General features: G+C 43.8%; 4 protein-coding genes across 4 annotated transcripts; 2 read left to right on the forward strand and 2 right to left on the reverse strand.

Moving 5' to 3' along the window:
* Positions 1-521: 521 nt before the first annotated feature.
* LOC103992785 (probable LRR receptor-like serine/threonine-protein kinase At1g51880) lies at positions 522-7,878 on the forward strand. Its single transcript, XM_009412629.3, has 13 exons — positions 522-842; positions 925-1,492; positions 1,639-2,141; positions 2,408-2,546; positions 2,635-2,706; positions 3,815-3,886; positions 3,971-4,051; positions 4,792-4,961; positions 5,123-5,349; positions 5,708-5,834; positions 6,270-6,338; positions 6,436-6,625; positions 7,254-7,878. Exons 1-13 carry the CDS (start codon positions 737-739, stop codon positions 7,696-7,698), a joined length of 2,769 nt encoding a protein of 922 aa, XP_009410904.1. The 5' UTR covers positions 522-736; the 3' UTR covers positions 7,699-7,878.
* A 626-nt stretch (positions 7,879-8,504) lies between these two features.
* LOC135616258 (transcription factor RAX1-like) lies at positions 8,505-9,887 on the reverse strand. Its single transcript, XM_065115452.1, has 3 exons — positions 9,574-9,887; positions 9,224-9,353; positions 8,505-9,150 (listed from the first exon to the last, which is right to left on the reverse strand). The coding sequence occupies exons 1-3, from the start codon at positions 9,707-9,709 to the stop codon at positions 8,637-8,639; spliced, it is 780 nt and encodes a 259-aa protein (XP_064971524.1). The 5' UTR covers positions 9,710-9,887; the 3' UTR covers positions 8,505-8,636.
* A 5,021-nt stretch (positions 9,888-14,908) lies between these two features.
* On the reverse strand, positions 14,909-16,122 carry LOC103993020 (zinc finger CCCH domain-containing protein 2-like). Its single transcript, XM_009412947.3, has one exon. The coding sequence runs from the start codon at positions 16,032-16,034 to the stop codon at positions 15,060-15,062; it is 975 nt and encodes a 324-aa protein (XP_009411222.2). The 5' UTR covers positions 16,035-16,122; the 3' UTR covers positions 14,909-15,059.
* A 1,999-nt stretch (positions 16,123-18,121) lies between these two features.
* LOC135617907 (RGG repeats nuclear RNA binding protein A-like) lies at positions 18,122-22,859 on the forward strand. Its single transcript, XM_065118656.1, has 6 exons — positions 18,122-18,543; positions 18,694-19,114; positions 19,202-19,346; positions 21,993-22,151; positions 22,229-22,291; positions 22,377-22,859. Exons 1-6 carry the CDS (start codon positions 18,363-18,365, stop codon positions 22,569-22,571), a joined length of 1,164 nt encoding a protein of 387 aa, XP_064974728.1. The 5' UTR covers positions 18,122-18,362; the 3' UTR covers positions 22,572-22,859.
* Positions 22,860-22,893: the final 34 nt, after the last annotated feature.

Consider the following 22,893-nt stretch of genomic DNA (forward strand, 5'->3'; position numbering starts at 1 on the left):
ATATAAATGTTATTAATGTCCTCTAAATTTATTATGATTATTCTAAGAATATATGGGTGATAAAGTCATTTAATCTCACATTGATTGAGGAGTATAAAAACTAATGACTCATAAGTTTGTCGTATCTTCCTTACCCTCAAATGTGTGTTTTGAAGTTTACGTGTTTGGAAAGGATAAAACTGTACGATTACGTCCATTATTAAAAGCGAATAATTTCTTACGAGCCTACTAGTCGCACAAATGACCGATCATTTGTCTCATCACGTGGGATCCATAAGTTAACATCATTTCAATATCGCTGTTGTTTTCTTACTTTTCTTCATCATCACTATTTTCATCTTTATGCACATGTGTTTGTGCCTATAATGTTATCGTCACTGTTGTACTGCATGATTCACTTCGCTTGTACGTGAACGGTTGTACTGCACGATTCTGGGCTCCTCCGGTCATGCGCTTGGATGGAGGATCATGGAAGTCCTCCTTGCCACCTGGTCATGCTGTCGTACTCGTGAGAGGGCCACTTCCAAGCTTCCATGGCTGACTTGAATTCTTCTCCCTTAATCTCGTACTCCGACAGGAGAGCGCTTAGGCTTCTCTCAGACAACGCCTCTTATCCTCTTTCTTCCTTCCTTCCAGCCACACCCCCGCCACCGCAGCTTGACAGCAGCATAAAGCACCGCATAAGGCCATTCATCCGACGTAGCTCGGTGCAAGAGGAGGATCATCGCGAGGGGAGATGAGCCGCTCTGGATCGTCGGAGATGACACTTTGGTTCTCTGTTCTCATTCTTTTGAGCGTCTCCGCCGTCGCCCATCATTTGGGCAACGAGACCAGCACCAAAGGCAAGCGCGCAACATGAAACGTCCACCCCTTATTTTCTTCTCCCTTCCTTGTACGATATCATAAGCAAACCGTCTTCTGCAGGTTTCATAAGCCTCGACTGTGGAGGCGCCGCAAACTCCAGCTATGAAGTCGAGAGCACGGACATAGAGTACACCTCCGATGACCGAAACATAAGCGCCGGAGAGAGTCACAGCATCGCATCCAATTACTTGAACTCGGTCTCAACACCACTACAGAACCTGAGAAGCTTCCCCAGTGGCTCTCGAAACTGCTACACCCTGACGACGGTGCAAAAGAACACGGCGTATCTCGTGCGAGCAACCTTCATGCACGGAGATTATGATGGCTCGCGAAGCGCCGGCGGTGGCGCTCTGCCGCTGCAGTTTGACCTCCACATCGACGTCAATTTCTGTAAGACCGTGAACATCACGGACGCATCCACAGCCTACGCCGTTGAGGTCGTCGTCTACTTACTGGCCGATTCCGTGTCAGTGTGCCTGATAAATACTGGTTTCGGCACCCCTTTCATATCTGTTCTGGAGTTGAGGCCATTGAACGAGGCCCTCTATACTGACGTTCTAAGCGGTACCACGAGTCTCGTCCTCTTCGTTCGACTCGACTTGGGAACCACGGCGAACGAGGTGGTAAGGTGGGTGACAGATTTCAAGAATGAAGTCTTTTGATTTCACAGAGCGAGAGAGAGAGAGAGAGAGAGAGCTGCGTGTTGTGTTCAGGTAGGTAGTATTTATATGGCTAGGAAATGAAATGATGACGAGCGACTCATCCATTATGCAGGTATCCCGAGGACCGGTATGATCGGCTGTGGGAACCGTTCGTCTCCTGGTCCGAGAGGCTCCATTTCCAGCCATCTTTGGACTCCCTAAACACCACCTTGAACGTAACGAACAGCGTCGGTGATCGGGTCGAGGCGCCGTTGGTGGTCATGCAGACCGCGGCCGTCCCCCTCAATTCCGACAAGTTGGAGTTCTACTGGGACTTCGCGGACTCGGGCGCCCCCGTCAACGAGTTCTACGCCAACCTCCTCTTTTCGGAACTTCTCCCGAACAACTCGCGGGCGTTCAACATTTACCTCAATGGCCGCAGCTTGTCCAACGACTACACCCCGCCCCAGCTCGTGTCGGACACCGTAAACAACGGTAACCGCCCCTTGACCCCGAGTCCGCGGTACCAGTGGACTCTCAACTCAACCAACTCGTCCTCCCTTCCCCCAATCCTGAACGCGCTCGAGGTCTACACGCTTATGCATCTCAAGAACAACCTGACCGATTCCGACGACGGTATGTTGTAGTCTCCACCTTTCTTCGCTGGATTTAGGGTTTCGTAGTGTTTTTGAGTAATCTCGGTTTGGTCGGATCAACGTCAAGTTCCCACATATCTTCATAAAGGAACTAAATTAGTTCCCCAATTTCTTGGTGACTACAGTATCACATGCCTTGAATCCATTTAGGCCTTTGAATTGCCCTGTGCAATCATTCTATCAAGCAAAGACATGTCATTTCCATGTCTGGAATTGCAATCTAATGATTTTGCTTTTGGGAATCAGTTGCCGAAATCAACAAGATCAGGGTTCAATATAGTGTGAAACGAAACTGGATGGGAGATCCATGTACTCCAAGCCAATATGCTTGGGAAGGCTTGAACTGTAGCAGCTCCGGTACTGACCTAACAAGGATCGTGGCCATGTAAGTTTTCGACTCAAGTAAATAAACTATTACACGATGTGGAAGATCAATCTACAAAATTATTAAGTATGCTTGAAATGTTCTACAGAAATTTGTCTTCAAGTGCATTAAATGGCCCGATATCCCCTAATTTTGCGATGCTCGAAAGAATCGAGTCCCTGTAAGTGCTACTAGCTTTATGCTTTTCTATGTTTGCTCTTTTACAATTCCTGTTAGATCAATTTGGAAATTATCTGCTCTTTATTATCATTAGCCTTAGTGTCGAACTTAATGCTCAAAAGATTATCCAACAACAAGCTGGATATACGCCCTTGATCTTATTATAACGCAGTTCATTATGATGTGGGAATTCTGAATCTGATGGCTTAACCGCAAGCAATTACCATATCAGACAAATATATTCTATAAGGTGTCACATGAATCCTCATTTAGTGTTCTACCTGTCTCAATTGACATTGTTTATATATTTTATGGAACATCTGACCTCTGGATGTCAATTATCTTCTACTCATCTTAACTCTGAACTATAATCATAGTTATCTATGATAGGATTTAAGATGGTAGTGATTGATGTGGAATTATAGAAAATTTTATTATACCTAACTGAAGAATTTTATGTTCAAATCTCAAATCTAGTCAAGAGATCATGTGCATTGGATAATAATTGAAATACACACATGGAATATGATACGTGGGTCTTGCACTTGTATTGTTTTTCTTGGCAGAGAACGTACCAGAGGGTTCACAAGATACAGTATGATACTCTAGACCATAGCTTTATAGCATAGAACAGGAAATAGTTTGATTTTGAATATAAAAGCATTATGAGTATATTGAAATCCAGGTTACCAGAAGATTTTGGTGGAGTCACTTGCATCAACTAAATGCCTATTATGTGCCACCGGCACCTACTGTGTTATACACCCGTTGAGCGAACTAAGCCGAGGAATTTCTGGGTCATATTGTTGAAGAAAATGGTATATAATCTGAAGGCAGAAGCGGGTCATATGAATTTTTTTGATATGGGTAGAATATAATTTCCAAGAGTGGCAGATCAGCTACCTTTGTACTCAACAATCATGAGTCAAGCTAACTTTTACTCACAATGATGAGCCGGGATGAAGGTTATATCCAGTCGGCTAGTCTTAATTAGAATGCTAATGCTATTGAAATTTGTTAATCACTTGTTGTTTTTTCATTTATTTTAGTTGCTTTCATTTCGATATAAGGTCAAAAAAATAACTTGCATACATGATATTTCATTTCAGTGATTTATCTCACAACAATCTGACGGAATCAATACCTGATGATCTAGGAAACTTGCCATTGCTTCGTGTCTTGTGAGAATTCCGACATCTTAGTTTGGATTCATGATAGAGAAGAAGATATATGATCTTAACAATTATTGCTGTTTGTTCATGCAGAGATCTGTCAGGAAACGATCTTACTGGAGAAATTCCTGCTTCTTTACGTCAAAAATCAGATGCAGGGACACTGACATTTCGGTTGGTCTATCTCTAGTGTTTCTCTTAATGTTTGAACTCCTTTTACTTATCAAACTCTTCCATGCTAGTCCATGAAGAAAGCCCTGGGCTAATCCAATAAAAAGAGGAGAACCTGTTAAATTGCAGGTCTTCACCTCTTGTGATGAAACCTTCCTGAACTTGGGTCAAAGAGTGCCGAGCGGCTTACCCAGTACAGCCTTTTTTGTTTATTTGTTTGATTGATGCATTTAAATTATGCTTGAAATTATAAAATTAAGGTTTGGTCCCTAATCTCATTGTAAAATCAACATAAGATCGAGGTGCTTATTGCTTCAACTTGCAAGTTGTTCACAATAACCTTTTGTAATACTAAAACATCTTTGTGTTTGTGCATTAACTTTGTAGCCTCAATTTTTTGTTGGTACCAAAATTGTGCCCCATACATAAAAGTTATTTGCAGAGTTAGTTAGACTTTGTTTGGAAGGAAGAAAATCCAGTTTGAATCACTTCTGAAACAAAGTAACTATGAATGTGTTGATATTCTTAAACGAGATATTTGAAAAAGAAGTTTGCAGTGCATAAAAGAAAAAGGGCGATAAGTGTAAGGGAGGTTGAGGTTAAGGTTATGGATCCAGAGAGTTCTGTTTCTTGTTTATGCTTACTCAAAAAATCGACTTTCGGTTAGGATACTAACTATCATGTGGATAAATATGTATTACTTTGAAACAGATACTAATGTCATATTTCAAAACTTATGCTAGATATGATGGCAATCGATATCTTTGTATTAATGCAACTTTTTGTGAGGCAACTCCTGGAAAAAGTACATCAAAGAAGATCTCAACAGTAGTTGTTGTGATTCTTTGTCTAATTGCTCTGCTACTACTTCTGGGGGTCATATTCTTCGTGTGGAAACTGAGAAAGTCATCAGGTATGTTTTTCATGCAGCAACTATTGTTTTCTGCATTCATGCCATTAAAATGGTTCACACAAAATGGACAAGCATTAGCTGCTTGATCCCTCCTTGACCTGCAACCTATGGTACCATGTTATACTTGAAAGGCTGATCAACAAGTGTCTCTGTGGGACCAGGTAAAATCTCCAAATTAGTAAGAGGACATCGAGATAACCCATTCCAACTTGAGAACCGACAGTTCACTTACGAGGAGTTGGAGAAAATAACCAACAACTTTAAAAATGACATTGGAAAAGGTGGATTTGGTACTGTTTACCATGGTTGCTTAGAAGATGGTACTCAAGTTGCAGTCAAGCTGCGCTCTCATTCATCATCACAAGGCACTAAAGAGTTTCTAGCTGAGGTAATGAGTTCACCCATTCTTAGATGAGTGATATAATAGATGCCTTCAGATTAGCAATAGTACTCTTTTAAGGAGATAAATTAACAGCATGTTGGTTATTGGACCTTGATTTGCATCCTCGAGTATATTGTAAAATGATAACAAAACGTAGCAATGATTTCCATTTATGCAGATGATGTCACCGAATATGTTGGTGGTGTAAATATAACACTTAATTGATCATACTCCTCCTTTTCTTAAGATATCGATGCATATAATACATTACTCCTCTGTTCTTTTTTATATCTATCATCCTGCTATCATGTTGTGAATAGCACTTTCCTAAATTCTGCTTCTAACAACTCTGTTTTCAGTACAGGCCCAGAATTTAATAAGGATTCATCATAAGAACCTTGTTTCTTTGGTTGGTTACTGCATGGATGGAGATCATCTGGCGCTGGTCTACGAATTCATGTCTTTGGGAACCTTACAGGATCATCTTAGAGGTATTGTACCATGCATCCTATAGTCATTATCTAACCTGAAACTAGAATGATCTGTAATAGGTGCTGCTCTGATTTTTAAAGGTACAATAGTTGTTTAGTTTCTTAATTCTTTGGAACTGTGACTTCACTTTCATGAAAAATAAGGAAATTGGATGTTACAATGCTGGCCAGAGGTGTTCTTGAGCTTTGGCTCACTGGTTTGCTATTTAGTCCATTTAAATACTGGTGAAGCTCTACGCTGTTGCTATTTGTATTCAAATACAGCATTTTCCACATTTTACGCCAATTTTGTTTTTTCATCACCTGAGCAGTAAGAAAGGCCTCATTACATAGAAAGTTGAAGTGAGATCCTGCATAGAAAACACTACGTGGTGCATGTTTCATCAATGAGCTTTCTGTGAACTGATTCATGGCTGTTTTATTTGTCTTCTGTAGGTAAGTCCAGCGGTGTCACCACTTTGACTTGGGGACAGCGTCTTCAGATTGCAGTAGAAGCTGCACAAGGTTTGGCACCGATACACAGTACTTATGTCAGTAGCCCATTCCTAGGTCTTCTTGTTCTTCTCCCCATTGTACAATCTTGGATTTCAATGATGTGCAGGCCTGGAATATCTGCATAAGGGTTGCAGACCGCCACTAGTCCATAGAGATGTGAAGACCACAAACATCCTGTTGAGTGACAGTCTAGAAGCCAAGATAGCAGATTTTGGTTTGTCCAGGGCTTTTCAGAATGATGTCGACAGTCATGTATCCACAACTGTGGTTGGCACACCAGGATACCTTGATCCAGAGTACGTCATGGGTTCCCCTTTTGTCTTTTTCATTGTTCCCTACCTATATCCTTATCTCGAGAGTTTTAGATATTGAAACTTGACACCAAAACATGAAAGTAAAATGGGGAACAAAAAAAGAAATCTGCATACATGCATCTGAAGTTATAAGACTTAAACTGCATTAACATCTTACAGCATATATGGATTAGAAAGAAGAGAAAATTATCCGAAGAGTATACAACTAGAGATTTGAATTCCCATCTTTGAAAATTACAACTCCTACTTCCACTTTTGTTGCTTTTATCACTGTCCTAGCTGCTGGCCAATGTCAATTTCGAATATCATGCAACTGGAAAATGACAATTGATATCAATATAAGGCTGCTGGAGTGATATGCTGGAAATCATTTTTCAATTTGGTATGCCCAGCAATATCCAAGGTTATTGTGGAAATCCTACACTGCTAAATATTACTGGTCTGTCCAGATCTACGGATCATAATGTTGAACTACTATCATTCTCGAACTGTGTTAATGTTCTGCCACATTGTTTCATTCAGATTCTATATGATCTGTAGAGAATCAACTTTCACAAAATATCTTATGAGAAACAAGAAGCTAATCTGGTATGGTTTTGCACTTGTTCAGGTACTATTTCACCTACCAACTCAGCGAGAAGAGCGATGTCTATAGCTTTGGGGTGGTTCTATTGGAGCTCATCACTGGCCAACCTCCTATTCTAAAACATCCTCAACATAATGCTAGTTTAGTTCAATGGGTGCACCAAAGACTCGCGACAGGGAATATCGAGGACATTGTTGATGCAAACCTGCAGAGTCTATATGAAGTGAATTCCATCTGGAAAACTGCTGATATAGCATTTAAATGCACATCACGAACCTCCCAACAAAGGCCGACAATGACTGATGTTTTGATGGATCTTAAGGAGGGCTTGGCACTCGAGCTCGCTCGTGAGACATCTGAGCTCCCATCTATGAGCGGCAAGAACTTGGATGCAGAAAATACTGGAATAAGTCAGACTAGTACAAATGAAATACAATACCTCGTGGGGTTTTCTCCAGCCGCAAGATAATGCCACCTGAGTATTCTGTATCTTGGATCTCTGCACTTCCCAGAAGCTTTCTTTTAGTTAGTATGGCTTTGTAGTTTGTTGTATCTCCTTAAGTTCAAACTTATTTCTATACTGTCACTAAAAATCTTAGTAGTCATGTATTCATTTATCAATCCCACTGTGTTTTACCATTTGCTTCAATGTTGAGACTCCTCCAAAAGCTCTGTTGAACTATCAATGCATCATAAGACAATGAGGTTCAGATTGCAACCTCATTTTGGATGATGATTAGATTGCACCTTGGATCCATACAAGAAGACTCATTTAGGATGATTAATCGATCGCTATAGCGGCTGGTTCTTAAACTTCACGAGTTAACTTTTTGTCTAAATAAAAGGAAAACAACTTATCATGGGTGCAAGAGATTAAAATCTCTTATCGCAGTATCGATCATCATTATTTAATATTATTATAATTTTATATGGGTAATTTTATATTTTTTTTAAATTTTTTAATTTTTTTTATTTATTTAAAATGAATTTATATTTTATTTATAATTTTTAATTAAAAATTTGACTATTTGGATCGGAACTATTGATTCTCATTTCGGTTTTGCTTCCTCGGACCATAAACTGCCGATTCTGATAGGCAGGCCACCGGTGTGTTTTCTCTTTCTTTTGCCTCAGCTCTCGCCCGGCCCGGCCATGCAAGTTTCATGACCTCTGAGCACTGAAACAAGAGTTGAAACCGTCCAGTCTTGCTGACAACACCCACACTCATGTACATTTCATTGCCAGTTTCCATGGCACACAGTCTAATGGCCAAGATCGATCTCAATTATACTGCATCTCAAGTCCTGACATTTCATCCCTACTGACGGATTTCAAGGCTACGGAGAAGGGGAAGAAATCCCAACTATGAACTGCCATGTAATCATCACTCCTACACTATACCTTTCGCTACCAGTAGGCGACACTTCGGTGCAGCCCCTGTGGCACCTCCGCCTGGCATCCATCGTCGCCAAGAAGGTCGGTGAGATACTCGATGTCGAGCTCCGAGAGGAACAAGTCGTGGGGACCAGCCCCGCTCGCAGACCAATTCCCGTAGCTGTTTCTGCTGCCGTCGTCGACCGTGAATGTCGATGAAGTTGCCGACACTTCTTCAGACGGTGAATGTCGATGAAGTTGCCCGGTCTCTTTAGCTCTGCATTCTCTCGGCAACGGTGAAGGCTCCGAGTAGAACTCGTGCGAGTCCTGTGTGAGCGCGAAGATGGAGTCGACGGATCTGGAGATGTCGCTAGGGTTGTTGTAAGGCTCAGCTTTGACAGTAGGTAGCAGTGAAGCTGGAGTCGGTGACGGGATATTAGAGGTGATGATGGTAGGTGTCATCAGCTTCTTCTTAAGCTTGGTGTTCCAGTAATTCTTCACATCATTGTCAGTTCTTCCGCGTAGGTGGGAAGCAATGACAGACCACCTAAACAAGAGATCTCGGGGACTCACTACAGACATCATTGGAGTTGCGGAAACCACTGAAAGAGAATCATTACCTGCTCCCGAGTTTCCTATAAAGACTGCAGATGATGTTGTCTTCCTCCTCTGTGAAGCCACCGTGCTTAATGTCTGGCCTGAGGTAATTGAGCCATCTCAAGCGGCAGCTCTTGCCGCAGCGGTTGAGACCTGAAACCAGCGACGCAATCAAGTGAAGTGAGATTGCACGGAGATCCAAAGATAGCCTTAATTTTCATTGCACGATGCAGATCCTCAGCTCTGTTGCTGGGAGGAAAGCTCATAACATGCATTCAGATGTCTCATCGTCTTGAAATATATAGATAAGATGCAGAGGAGAATATTGAAGGGAAACGAAGTAACTGCTCGACAAGATTGAAGGGAAAATGACCTGCTTTCTTGGGCAAAGTAATCCAATTGCCGCCAGTCCCATACTCCTCGATGTGGCTTCTGAGGACTGCATCTTCCTCCGGAGACCACGGCCCTCTTTTCACGGTGGCCTTGTCGCAGCACGGCGCTCTCCCCATCCTCAAGCAAAACCACCGGCGACAAAAAGGAGCTGCCCTCAAGAAACCACCAGCTCGCACAAGAAGAAAGAAGCAGGGAGGGGAGCAGACAAATTATGGGGTCCTGAGTTTTCTTTGAAGCCTTTTGGAGACGCAAAGGGAAGGATGGCAGGCTTGATCCAGTCCTTCCATATGGCTTCCTTGTGTATATATAGAGAGATAAAACCTCAGACTGCTTCCTGTTCTTTCCCTTTTATCTTGCTCCCCATGCTAGGAGTCAAAGACTAAACCAAGCCAGGGTTTTCTTTGGAGATTTCTGGACCGTTGATGATGATCTTACTACCAGGGCACATTTTGATAACCTTCCCTCTTACCATTGTTTACGGTCACATGAACGTCAAGGTCAACATAACATACCACGCCCCCCGGTCAACGTCGTTCCGCAAAGGTTGGATGGCACCGACCAAGTACATTGCCAACCCACAAAAGTCGGGATGGCACCAACCAAGTACAACGCCATCCTGCAAAGATGGGACAACGCCGATTGAGTGCGGCGCCGTCCTGTAAAAGTCGGGACGATGTCGCCCGAGCACAACTCCGTCTCGCAAAGGTCGAGACGATACCAACCAAGTATAGTGCTGTCCCACAAAGGTTGGGACGACGCCGATCGAGTACAGCGACATCCCGTAAAAGTCGGGATGGCATCGAGTACGACGCCATGGCACTGAGGACACCCAACATATGCTCCAGGTGTAAGCCCACTGCCCGATGGATCGACAACTATAAATATGATATGTACGACCGATCCTCGAGCTAAAGGATAAAAACACATTGCGAGGCCGACGAAGGGGATCGGTTCTTGGCCAATTTTCCACCAAGTTCTAACTAAATCTTTGGAGGGGTCGAAGTCGGGAGTCCCCTTCCCGACCTCGACCTATGTGCAGGGATAAACAATAGAGAGGAGGACGGCCAGCCAAATGGGGAGTCTCCAGATCTTGAAGCCAAAGCCCAAGCCCAACCCCATCGGATGACGACTCCTGTCGCCCGAATACCAACATGAATGATCTTGCGTACTCGAGACAAAACCAAGTCATGCTGACCCCTCAGCCACGGTGTAAATGATTACTATCGTTGAGATAACTCCTGTAACAACTCCAATCTTGATTACAAACACTCGACGAAAACAAACGTGGTTAGACTTTGGTGACATGCGTGCATGCTACTTTCTTCATCCTGGAACTGGTCCATGTGAGCCAGGGCGAATCCTGTGCTTCTCTCTTTGATCTCAGACCTGTAGTGGTTGTGTCCAGCTCAGTGTCCTCTTCGTTCCCATCAGCTACGACGACTCACCGGTCCGTGAACCCCTAGACCTAGCAGTCCCGAGAGAGCGATGTTGATGAGCTCGATGGTGAGGCCACGCGGTGAGTTGCTCAACCACGCCAACGCGCATACAAGAGAGAATTTATAGCTATGTACGGATCAAAAAGGCGACCATTCAGAGATTGGCTGCTTTCGTTCTTGGAAGAGTTAATTCCAAATTACATCCGGTAAGAAGAGGTGTTCTGAACGCGTCAACCCCGTTAGCCGAACTGATCAAAAGCATGAGCACATGAGCCTTGATCTTTCAAAGTCGCTGGCGGTGTGGGAGCTTGAGCGGGTCCGCTCATCATGCACACCTCGTTCCTTTTGAGGTGTGGACCTGAGAATGAGCAAGACAAGGGAAAAGAAGGACGGATGGAAGAAAGACAGAAGATGACGATGATGGTGATGGCAGGACGAGGAACTCCAAGACTTTTGTTTGTTGAGGGCGATGACTTGGCCACATCTCTGCAAAGTATATGATCTTCTTGTTGTCGATGCCTACCATTTACTCCTCTATGAAAAGTCCTATACATCTTTGTCAGTGCCCACTAAAAGCAACACGCATTGCACTCCTCGGATCTCACAAGATTTCAGAGCCATATTCTGGATTGCTTAAGTTGACTCAGTTTTCCTCCCCCTCATAAAAATGAATTGAAGTTTGGACACCACAAATTGGAGACTTCCTTTTTCTTTTTTGCTTGAATGCTTGCCATCACAACCTGATAGAACAGATGGTGTATATGTCATGGTTAATTACCATCCATGACATGCGCATCCATATGCAGCTGTTCTGCATTATGTTTCACAGGAAGCCAAGCAGGGAAGATCTTTTGTCTATTAGTTCATGGAATTGACTCGAGATGGAGATGGGAAGCTTCTTCTTGATGGTCGGTTGTGTGTCAACAACAACATAAATGCTGGATGGATTGACTATACCTATTGCGGATGATATGTTCGGTGGGAAGTGGTCCAGTTTATGGATCGACCAATCTCTCCCTGCTTTGCACATCATAAATCTAGCTTTGCCACCTTGTGAGGAGACCCCATCCAACTTTTCTTATTTGCTTTCACCACTCTCTTCTTCTACGACGCCTCTTCTCTTCTTCATTCGATCTCTTCTATAAGCTGTTCCTTGGCTACCATGCTTGGCATTGCAATACTTCAAAACAACTTTCAAGGTACAACATCAAGTACACAAAACAAATGTCTGCTATTGAAGCTATTGAAAGTACACAAGTCATTCTGTCACGTTAGGTCTCCAAGTGAATCCTATATCCAAACTTAATAGTATCAGGTGCCCAAATGTCTCATACACAAGAATGAACCATAATAAGTCCACTATGTTAAGCTCAGCTTGATGAAGTTTCTCATCAATGATCCTTCATCCTTATGCTTGTCCAACTTGGAATAAGATTTGTCTGTGCCACAAGGAGATTGAAATCCTTTGCTATGGTTAGTTAACATGTCAAGGTAACAGCAACATGTACAAATATGTATAGTTGCTATATCCAAGTCTCTCTCTCTCTCTCTCTCTCTAGATATATATATATCACCTACCTACCTGGTACCTATTGAATGCATTCTTTAAATAATGATTTAAGGTCTCAACTGTGCCTTGAAAACTGCACTGAATTTTAATTTATGGGCCTGTGCAAGGACACATCTTCTTCTTCTCCATTATCTTCTCCTGTATTGATTTCCATCCAACAATAACCAGATGATCTACATGTATAACAACAATCAAAGAAGAAGAAGAAGAAGTTTTCCTGGTTACTTGATTCTTGGAGATTCTTCTTTACTTTGTTGCGCTAAAGTTACTTCGGTTGATCCAGTTGACTGTCTTGCTTGCCATGCATGGCTTTGTGTTCAAGTATGTCTACCATTTATATATATGCTTTTTGCACACTGCTATTCAGCATTCTACTATGTCAGTTGTATCTGTTTCCTATGAATTATCCTCATGGCTCCAAAGATTTCTTCTCCTCGTTCTCTTTCATAATCCATTGTTAAGTTCTTTGAATGTACTTTTCTTTCTATTGCTACTTTGAATGTGCTTTCAACACTATTATACACTATTTTGAATGTGTATAATAAGCAAACCATGGGCGATGGTAGAATCAAAACATCAGTGTCAGGCTAATGGATCATCCAAAGGTTGCCGACTCAGCGAATGCAGGTGCATCAGGTGGCCGTATCCCTTTGCTCTCGATCATCTGTGATTTGAATCGTATGTTGGAGTTGGTATACACAGTTTTGGATGCTTCCCTGAGATATTAGACATCATATGTTCTTATGTTTTGTTGTGGGCATGCGTTCTAATGGACCAGTTAATTGCATAATATGCGGTCCGAGGAAGACCAACATATACGATCTCATTTCCATGGCCCGATGCTCATCTAATCAGTGCTGTCTGTGTTAATGCATGTCAGACCTCATGAGATTGGATCACAGAAAACCAATATTTTCTTGTGTCTGTAATCTGCAGTTTGATCAGATTTCCATGCGGTGCCCAACTCTGGTTGGATTTCTGTCAGGAGAGAGAGCAGGATCCACTTCAGGATCTGGACGTGAGACGGAAGCAGATGAGAGGAGCAGCGCAACTTGCACCATGGCCCTCGGGGTGGGTCTTCTTCTACACACACAGGAACCTCCACCGAGAAACCATGGTCGGTCGCTTTGTTGAAAGACAGCCTCATCGTACGCCCACTCCACTGCATCCCTGATCTGCTCTGCTTCAATTATTGCTGCCCTAAACGAAACTTACGAAGAAGCAAAGCTTTCATTGTCCCTTTCAGCGACATTCGCTTCATGCCATCCCACTTCTCTCGTCGAAGACTTGCCGCGCACTGCACGCACGTCCTTCATGTTCTTCCCACCTCGAGTCTTTGTACTGGTTAGCACCATCAGTAGATCTCAACGAGCTCATCATATCATGTTTCTTGGGGAGGAGGTTAACGCCCGTTAACCTGACGGTTGATGAGAACAAGAAGGCTCGAACACAAAGAATAATAAGTCAAGAACAGGTGCGACGTGAGCGGCTTTTCCGGACACGAGATCTAGATTTGTTTACAGTGGAAGAATCAGGATTTGTCTTAGATTCTGAGAATCCAGTGACGGAGAATCTCACTCCCGGTTTCTTAGTATCAGCTCAAGTGCATCCTATCATTTTACGTGCTCTCGAGGAAGACGCCGGACTACCTGTCTGCCTAATCTTCATTATTGTTGCATGTCTCATAATTTCATATACCTTTAAAGTATCGGAAACTACATTTCTGCAACAACATGGCTTGTTCATCATCTTCGTCTCAGGTTTACAGTGGCTGTAAATAAAACAGCAGAAACCACAAGCACCAGACTTTTCAGTCGGCGTCGCCACACACATACTTTATTCATTAGCGCAACAAAAAGTGACGAGGTATGTGATACCAAAGGTCTTGTCAATCAAGAACAAGGATGGACCAGCATCTCAGGATGCGTCGTTTCATTCATCTTCTTTTTCTTAGGCTTTCAGGTTGTCTGCCCCATTCAGGTCGTGGACGTTCTAATAATTGTTCTGCTCAAAAAGCAACCATGCATGGCCCATGCACTGTCCGAACCCCAACACACGGCTTTCTCTACGTGCTTACCGGACATATATTCTCTCTGCTTCATTTAGCGGATTGAGAAAAGATCAGAAACCATTGCAGAGTAGAGGCTGCGAGTACAGGTTGTTCGGCGAATGACAAAAGGGTTGACATCTTGTACTGAGATCCAACTCAGATAATAGCACAAGTAAAATAGACATGGTGGATGGTGGATGGTAGAAGCATCACACAAATTCTTTCGATGGTAACACTAAGAGTTTCGATTCTTCACATGAAAGAAAAGGGGAATTGGCTACTAATTCGCTATGGCATACTGCTTTTACACCCAAAAAAATGTCTTTTTTTTCACCATATTTGATCATTGGCAACATTTTCCTTCTTTATTTATGAACAAACATCGAAAAAAATGGCCAAAGATGACTCCTTTAATCGTTCACCAATTCTGTAACCCATCCTAAATCCGGCACCGCCGCCGCTGCTTCCTCCTCCTCCTCCTGCCTCTTCCACCATTCGAGTAGCTTAGATCTCGAACCCCAGGCTGCAGCCGCGGCCGCCGCCTCCCAAGCGTCCCCTACTGCCACCTCTGCCGCGAGCGGAGCTCTCCCCAGGACCGCCGCGCCACTACGCGTCCCGAACGGGGGCCTGGACCTCACCTTGCTCAGCTGAAGGTTGCTCATCGATTGGATCACCTCGTCCAACGCCACCGGCGACACCGGCGGAGAGGAACCATCGGACGGCGGCGACATGGGCGCCAGAGCCAGCGTGGACGTCGGGGGCGAGGACACTCTCGCGCCGCCCTCGCTCGGCGAGGTGGGGCTCGGGGGCAGGACGAGGCGGAGCTGCTCGGGGAAGTGCGCGAAGAAGCAGACGCGGCGGCGGCAGGCGGCGCCGTCCTTGCAGGGCTGCGTCCGGTAGCGCGCCGGGTGGAGCCAGGTCTCGAACACGCCGTGGGCGAGATCGCAGGACTCGCCGCGGCGGCACCCCCCGCCGCGGCGGAAGTCCGGACACAGGGAACCAGAGTAGTGGAACCGACGGGGGTCGCGGCGCCTCGCCTTCTCGCCCGGGTGGGCGTAGGGGCACTCGGTCCAGTCGTGCGACCGCCCGCGAGGGCACCGCCGCACCTTGAACTCGTACATGCGGAACTCGTCGCAGGCGTACGCGTCGGCCGCCGTGGCGTCCGCCGCGGAGGAGGAAGAGCCGTCGTTGCGGGGGAGGAAACGCTGAAAAACGGCGAACCCCACCTCGCCGAGGAGGTGGGGTGGGAGTTCGGCGGAAAGCCCGGCGACGCCGCTCACGGGGAGAACGGGATACTGCTGTATGGCGGCCATCGAATTGTCGGAATAGGACCAGGGGGCCACGTAGGCCGTCGGACCGGCGTAGGTTCCCTGGCCTGGCACCATGAACACGCTTCCTTCTTCGCTGCCCCTGTCGCTCCGCCTTCAGTACAAAGCAGTAGAGTCGCTATCGAGGCTGCTACAAAGCATGCAATAGCTTCGAATTTCCACTTCCTTAATCGCGTCGACGCGTATATTTATAGTGAAAAATGAAGCGGAAATAAATAAATAAATAAATAAATAAATAAATAAAAGAAGAGTCGAGAAACTGCCGCCGCCTCCATTTCAAAAGGCGGTGAGTGGGAAGGACGCAAAAGACGCCACTCGCGGTACGACCTCGCTCACACATCGCACACGCTCGGCGGGGCGGCAGTCGCGGCTCGGAGGCGGCGTGGATACCGCGGCGAGAGAACCGATGGTGGACGCGTGGAGACGTGGCGACATGGTTTGCGTCACCGAGGAAGGAAGGTTGGGCCCCGCGGTCGTGGGCGCACCGGTTTCACCGATTGGTCGTGGAGCAGTGCGGTTACACGAGCGGGTATGAGCTGTATATTTATTTGTATGTATACGACCGATTATTTCGTATACGCAGTACAGGAGAAATCGTGTATATGGAGATATCTTCTTCGATTATGATGCGTTGGACATGTTAATTACTTAGATGGAATATCATGTATATTGGTTTACATCATACGTGTAAACCAATTCTCAAAACCATATGTAATCTTATTAGGATAAGTAATGTCACTTAGATGGAATGAATTAATGCAAGCTTGTTTGATAATTTTTTCATTCATAACTAATTAATTAATTAATGATGTAATAGTGATAAAAAAAATAATATAAATAAAATATTAAAATGAGTAAGAACACAAGTAATAGATGCAAGATTCATCGACCTTCATCACTCTCTTGATCTTATTTTTAGTGGGCGAAGATCAACTATTATTATACTTATCTTATTTTTTGAATGATTTTTTACTTCGTAAACAATAATACTAATAACTCAAAAAGAGAATTTCTTACGAGATAAACTTTATACTTAAGTTCAAAATTAATTTTAAATTATTATTTCAAATAATTTATTACGACGATATAGGTTGCTAATGGGAAGAGAATTAGAAGGAAAATTAATTATTTGGTTAAGATGCATCATACACTTTGATTATTTTGGGTAGATTCAATATGCATAAGAATATATTTTGCATGATTAATTTATATTTTGGGAGGATGCATCATATATGAGGAGATATTTTATCTGATTATGATGCATTGAACGTTTTAATATTTTTATGCATTAAAAGTTTTAATTCTTATATCTTAAAATTATGCAAAAATATATTTTTAAGGTTGATGTGCATTAGTCACTTTAATGCTTATGCTTAAAGAGATTCTTATATCGATAATAGTTATTTACATTAGTCACTTTAATGCTTATACCTATAATGGATATATTACATGTAAAGAAAATTTATATCGATAATAGTTACTTATCGACTCAATTTGATGGTTCCGATTTCCCCCACAACGACGTGAGTATATAATATACCGATTTATCCGATTATTTCGATATCATTCTCGAGTAACTTATGATCGTGATGATTTAGTATATATGTTTAAAGGTGAATCGATTTTGATCTCATCATTATAGTAATTCAATTTTCTTAACTCTTAATCCCTCGAGATAATCGATTTCACTATCTCGATTATAAACGAGTGATAATCAACTACCGTTATATATCTCTTAATTTTAATGCTTAAAAAGTAAATCCTACATTTTGAATCGTTTCTCTCTTCACAAAGAATAATATTGATTATTTGAGAGAGGAATTCAAAGCAAATTGAGGTGTCAAAGAGCGGATGGTGGTGGCAAGTGCCATAACCGATGGTTATACAGCCTAAATAAAAATCCACCTCATAAGGTGGGCAAAATAATCTTGCCCGCATGATCTTAATTTGACGGTTCCGATTTCCCCCACAGTGACGCGAGCTTTTCACAAGAGATACGACACGACCGTGGGCACGAAGCCATCCATTTGACCAAAACACCCATTCTTTATCATCTCATAAATGAAAGAAATGGCGGAGAACTGTGAGTATTTATGTCATTTTGGATTCTGCAACCTGATTCATAAGCAAATCCGAGTGGGGAGAGTTGAGGGGTATTTGGTCGGACTTCGGAGTCGTGTTGCGGCTAGGGTTTTTGCTCGCCTGCATCTCTCTCTTTCTCCCTCTCGCGCACTCCGAAACCCTATCTTTGCCGCCCCCCATCGAGGGGTACCGCCGCAAATCTAGGGTTCCCATGGAGATCGTCCCGCCGGCGTTGGCGTTCTTTTAGTTCTAGGTTCTCTCGAGACAGTCCGTTCCCGGCGCGTGAGGCTTCTCTTGGCACTGATGGCCACCGTCAACCCCTTCGATCTCCTCGGAGATGACGACAGCGAGGATTTTTCACAGCTCCTCGCATCCCAGCAACAGAAAATCGCCTCGATGAAGGCCGCTGCGCCTCCCGCCGCCGCCGCTGCTGCCCGAGCCCCGGCGAAGCTTCCCACCAAGCCTCTTCCTCCCGCACAAGCCGGTCGGTCCCGTCGAGTTGGTTTGATTCTTGAGTGTAGTATGGGAAAACATATTGTGGTTTTTTGTGGCGATTTCCGTTAGCTCTGTTAGAAAGATTTCTTCTTTCACCTTGCTTTGGTGCTGTTTGATTGGAGCTTATTTGGTCTTGCAGTGAGGGAGGCAAGGGAAGTGAGGAATAACACTGGAGCAGTACGTGGCGGCGCTATCCGTGGTGGGTTTGCGCGTGGTAGGGGTGGACGAGGGGGTGGGATGAGTCAAAATCGTGATTTTGGAAATGGGAGTGTCGGTGGAGCATCACGGGGTTATGACGTTGCCGATGGTGCTGGAGGAGGTGAAGATGCAGACTCTGCTAGGGAGAGGGAACGAGCACCCCGACAACCATTCAGTGGAGGTCGTGGTGGTGGCTATGGGGGACGTGGTGGATACGGGAATGGGGAGGCTGGAGGGGACTCTGAACGGCCCCCACGGAGGATCTATGAACGGCGGAGTGGTACAGGCCGTGGTTATGAGACGAAACGCAATGGTGCAGGCCGCGGGAATTGGGGAAGTGCCACTGATGAGACTGTTGCACAGTTAAGAGTTGATTCTTCATTTTTAGTATATATTTAAGGGGAGCCTTTTTATGTCATATTCTAATTGTGAAGCTGTTTATGTGATAGGGAGAAGGAGGAGACTCTTAACACCGATGATAAGACTGTTGCAACTGAGAAGCAGGTGGAGCCGGATGGAGTGCCATCATCTGAAGTGAATAAAGACAACAAGGAGGGTGCAACAAATGAGACAGAAGAGAAGGAAGAGGATAAGGTGAGTGCTTCTGTACAAAAGAATAACTATTTGAGTATACTCTGATTTGGTGGAGAACATGTGTTTTGTTGCTGCCTTACTGATTTTTTTCTTCAAATTTAATCCTACACGAATGCTTGATAACAATTTTTGTCAAATATATTAGTATAATGGATGACATCTTGATGTCTAATTCTACTAATCACAGATTTCCTTGCTTTTAATAATTGTTTGCACTGTGACATTCTGCACAGGCAAGGGATGTTTAAGCTGGTTGAACCTGTATAAATGTGCCTTCTGTATATATGTCAGCTGTCATTAGGTAATCTAGAAAATAGAACACTGTTTTTTATGCATCGGCCTAAAATGATAAATTCTTACATAGTTTTTATATGGTGAATAGAGGATGTTCTTGTTCCTTGGATTTAATTTGTACTTTTTGTTTAGTACTGTATGCTATTTATCTGTTCCCGGAAGTGTTTGTCTTCACTAGTGTGGATTTCCATTATTAAGATTAATTTTCACTTTGTGCTCCACATGAAGCTTCTAAAATGCTAGTGTGCAGTACCTTTCTTGAATGGATATAATTGAAGAAGTTTCAGATCTGAGATGTTTGTTGTTTATGCTGAATAGGTTAGCTTAATCTACTTCAATAATTGAACTAATTTTTTCATCACTTGTATTTGAATCTAAACATACTTGCTCATACGTGGAGTACATGCTCATGCACTTGAGATCAGTGATTGCAAAAGGCGCTCGGGCCTCGCCTAGGCGCTCGGGCGAGGCGAGGCGAGGCGAGGCCCGAGCGCCTCGCTAATGTCCCAGGCGGCGCGCTTCAAACAGGTGCCGCCTGGGCGCTCGCCTGAGCCCAGGCGCTGGGCGCTTCGGGCCAGCGCCTGGGTAAACCAAGGCGACCGAACCAGAATTTTAGGTCTGGTTAGGTCCTGGTTCGGTTGTTAGTTGGTTCAATCGAACCAACTAAACCGATATAACCCCAACCCTAACCCTAACCCTAACCCAACACTAACCTGCTGCCGCTCTCGATCCCGATCCCGTTCCCGATCCCGATCCCGATCGCGATCTCGTCGCTCACTGTCGCTGCTCCCGTTGCCGTTGCTCGCCGTTGTCGCTGCTCGCGCCTCTCGCGAGCCTTCCCGCTGCTCGCGCCTCCCACGAGCCCTCTCGTTGCTCGAGCCTCCTGCGAGCCCTCCCGCTGCTCGCGCCTCCCGCGAGCCCTCTCGCTGCTCGCGTCTCCTGCGAGCCCTCTCGCGAGCCTTCCCGTTGCTCGCGCCTCCCTCGAGCCCTCCCGCTGCTCACGCCTCCCGCTGCTCGCGCCTCCCGGGAGCCCTCTTGCCTCCTGCGAGCCCTCCCGCTGCTCGCGCCTCCCTCGAGGCCTCCCGCTGCTCGCGCCTTCCGCTCCCTTTCCCGCTGCCGCTGCCGTTGTCGCCGCTCGCCGTTGCTGCTGCTGCTGCTGCCGCCGCTCGCCGCTGCTGCCATCGCCGCTCGCCGCTGCTTCCTCGTTTCTCCATCAGGCTCAGTATACTCTTAATATTAAGTTTATTTGAATTTTGAAATGATTAATTTTCTGTTAATAGATTAATAATATATTATTTTGATTTTAATGTTGTTAATTTTTATTTATTTGAAATTATTGTTATAATTATATTATATATTTTTATAATTTAGATAATTTTAAATAATTATATTATATATTTTTATAATTATATTATATATTTTTATAATTTAGCGCCTCGCTTCGCTCGGGCGAGCGCCTAGCGCCTCGGACGTTTGTGGACCTTGGCGCCTTTTGGCGCCTAGTGCTTTTTAAATCACTGCTTGAGATGTACTCTGTAGAGTTCTTCCGAATGTTATTTTTGCACCACAGATTGATGTGTGATGGTTTGAATATCTAGTTACTTTTTTGTCTGCAAATTTAGTTTTCAAGAATGGATCTTTTTATTAATTTGGTGCTATATCTTGCTTGGATAAATCCACATATTTTCTTTAACATTTTTTTAAAACAAAGGATATTAGACGAAACATGGGTATTTTAATTGGCTTTTCTTTTGGGAGATCACCTACTTTTGTTTAGTACGTGTCTAGATGTAGGAGTCTCTTTTTGTGATTCAGAGAGGTAGGTATTACAGATTGACCTTAATCTAATAGCAAAATTTCAATTAATTACATTAGCATTTGATACTTTGTCATCAATTTTCAGTACTATAGGAGCAGGTTTATTTGCAGATACAAATAAGAGCAGGCTTTCTAATTTACTGAATGAAATCCTACGGTGGAGTATCTGAAGTGGTTTCGACACCTTGTAGGATAAACCTGCTACTATATAACCTCATCAAGCTTGTAAATGGTTGGTGCACCAGCTCACTGTAGGTAGCTTATACTTTGCTTTTCACAAGGACATATTTTAGGTCTTCCATGTTCTGTGGAAGCATCTAATGTGAAAGAAAAAATGACATCTTGTAATTATCATTTGAAACAATTACCACCTCCCTTCCTCAGCTTTTTCATTTTCTTCTGACCTCTTGGTTTGAATTTTGTGAGGCACAATCTATGTTAGAATTTCAGTCAACCTGGTGGTTTTCTTGATATCTTTGTTTTTTTTTCCCGCTTCTACCAAATACGATGATATATTTTGTCTCAATTGAGTAGGAGATGACGCTGGAGGAGTATGAGAAACTGAGGGAGGAGAAAAGAAAAGCCTTACTTGCACTGAAGAATGAAGAAAGGAAGGTTGAAATTGATGAGGAATTGCAGTCCATGAAGCAACTCTCGGTGAAGAAAGGAAATGATGATGTTTTTGTTAAGTTGGTAATGCCCCATGGCTTTTTACATATTTCTTTATGAATCATATATGCATCTCTTTTGATACAACATTGATCTCATAGGGTTCGGATAAGGACACAGGAAAAAAGAAAGAAAATGCTGATCGGGATGAAAGGAGCAAAAAGGTATATAGTTACTGCTTATCAGATTGAATATAGTAGCCTTAAGCTTCTTTTTTTTTTTAGTCTGATGACACTTCTTCCTTGGTAGTCCATGCGCATCACTGAGTTTCTGAAGCCGGCTGAAGGAGAGCGATACTATAGTCCAGGTGGCCGTGGTCGTGGGAGGGGACGAGGCGGCCGTGGACAATACGGAGGTGGTTTTGGTGGTGGGGTTTCAACTTTCCCAACTGCTGCTCCATCAATCGAGGATCCTGGGCAGTTCCCTACTCTTGGTGGGAAGTAAGAGGGATGAACGTCGCTCGCATCAGTACATCTCCACTATTCGTATTCTCAGTCAGTTTCTGATTCATGGGTCGTGAGAATTCCGTACAATAATTGATGCATCCAGTTTTTTTGTTTTACTTTTCTGATGTTATGTATGCCTGAGCCATGAGTCGTCAAAGTTATTACTGATGATGTCCAGGGCCTTCGTTAATTGCTATGAACTGCCCACCTCGATTTTGTCATTCTTGGATTTCTGAATTAAACTTTCTTAATCTTATGAAGTTGCTGCGGGTATCTGTTCTTCAAATTGGGTCCATAATGTTTGTTTCACTTCAATTCAT

The sequence above is a fragment of the Musa acuminata genome, chromosome BXJ2-7 (assembly GCF_036884655.1).
Source record: "Musa acuminata AAA Group cultivar baxijiao chromosome BXJ2-7, Cavendish_Baxijiao_AAA, whole genome shotgun sequence".
In the NCBI taxonomy this organism is placed as follows: Eukaryota; Viridiplantae; Streptophyta; class Magnoliopsida; order Zingiberales; family Musaceae; genus Musa; species Musa acuminata.

What these genes read in the sequence shown, in the direction of transcription:
- LOC103992785 (XM_009412629.3), top strand. Translation starts at nt 737, where the DNA reads ATGAGCCGCTCTGGATCGTCGGAGATGACACTTTGGTTCTCTGTTCTC. An exon ending in ACGGCGAACGAGGTGGTAAG is followed by an intron (nt 1,493 to 1,638) that starts GTGGGTGACAGA and finishes TCCATTATGCAG; the next exon opens with GTATCCCGAGGACCGGTATG. An exon ending in TTGCCATTGCTTCGTGTCTT is followed by an intron (nt 3,887 to 3,970) that starts GTGAGAATTCCG and finishes TTGTTCATGCAG; the next exon opens with AGATCTGTCAGGAAACGATC.
- LOC135616258 (XM_065115452.1), bottom strand. Translation starts at nt 9,709, where the DNA reads ATGGGGAGAGCGCCGTGCTGCGACAAGGCCACCGTGAAAAGAGGGCCG. An exon ending in TACTTTGCCCAAGAAAGCAG is followed by an intron (nt 9,354 to 9,573) that starts GTCATTTTCCCT and finishes CGCTGGTTTCAG; the next exon opens with GTCTCAACCGCTGCGGCAAG. An exon ending in TATAGGAAACTCGGGAGCAG is followed by an intron (nt 9,151 to 9,223) that starts GTAATGATTCTC and finishes TCTCTTGTTTAG; the next exon opens with GTGGTCTGTCATTGCTTCCC.
- LOC103993020 (XM_009412947.3), bottom strand. Translation starts at nt 16,034, where the DNA reads ATGGTGCCAGGCCAGGGAACCTACGCCGGTCCGACGGCCTACGTGGCC.
- LOC135617907 (XM_065118656.1), top strand. Translation starts at nt 18,363, where the DNA reads ATGGCCACCGTCAACCCCTTCGATCTCCTCGGAGATGACGACAGCGAG. An exon ending in ACTGATGAGACTGTTGCACA is followed by an intron (nt 19,115 to 19,201) that starts GTTAAGAGTTGA and finishes TTTATGTGATAG; the next exon opens with GGAGAAGGAGGAGACTCTTA. An exon ending in AAGAGAAGGAAGAGGATAAG is followed by an intron (nt 19,347 to 21,992) that starts GTGAGTGCTTCT and finishes TCAATTGAGTAG; the next exon opens with GAGATGACGCTGGAGGAGTA.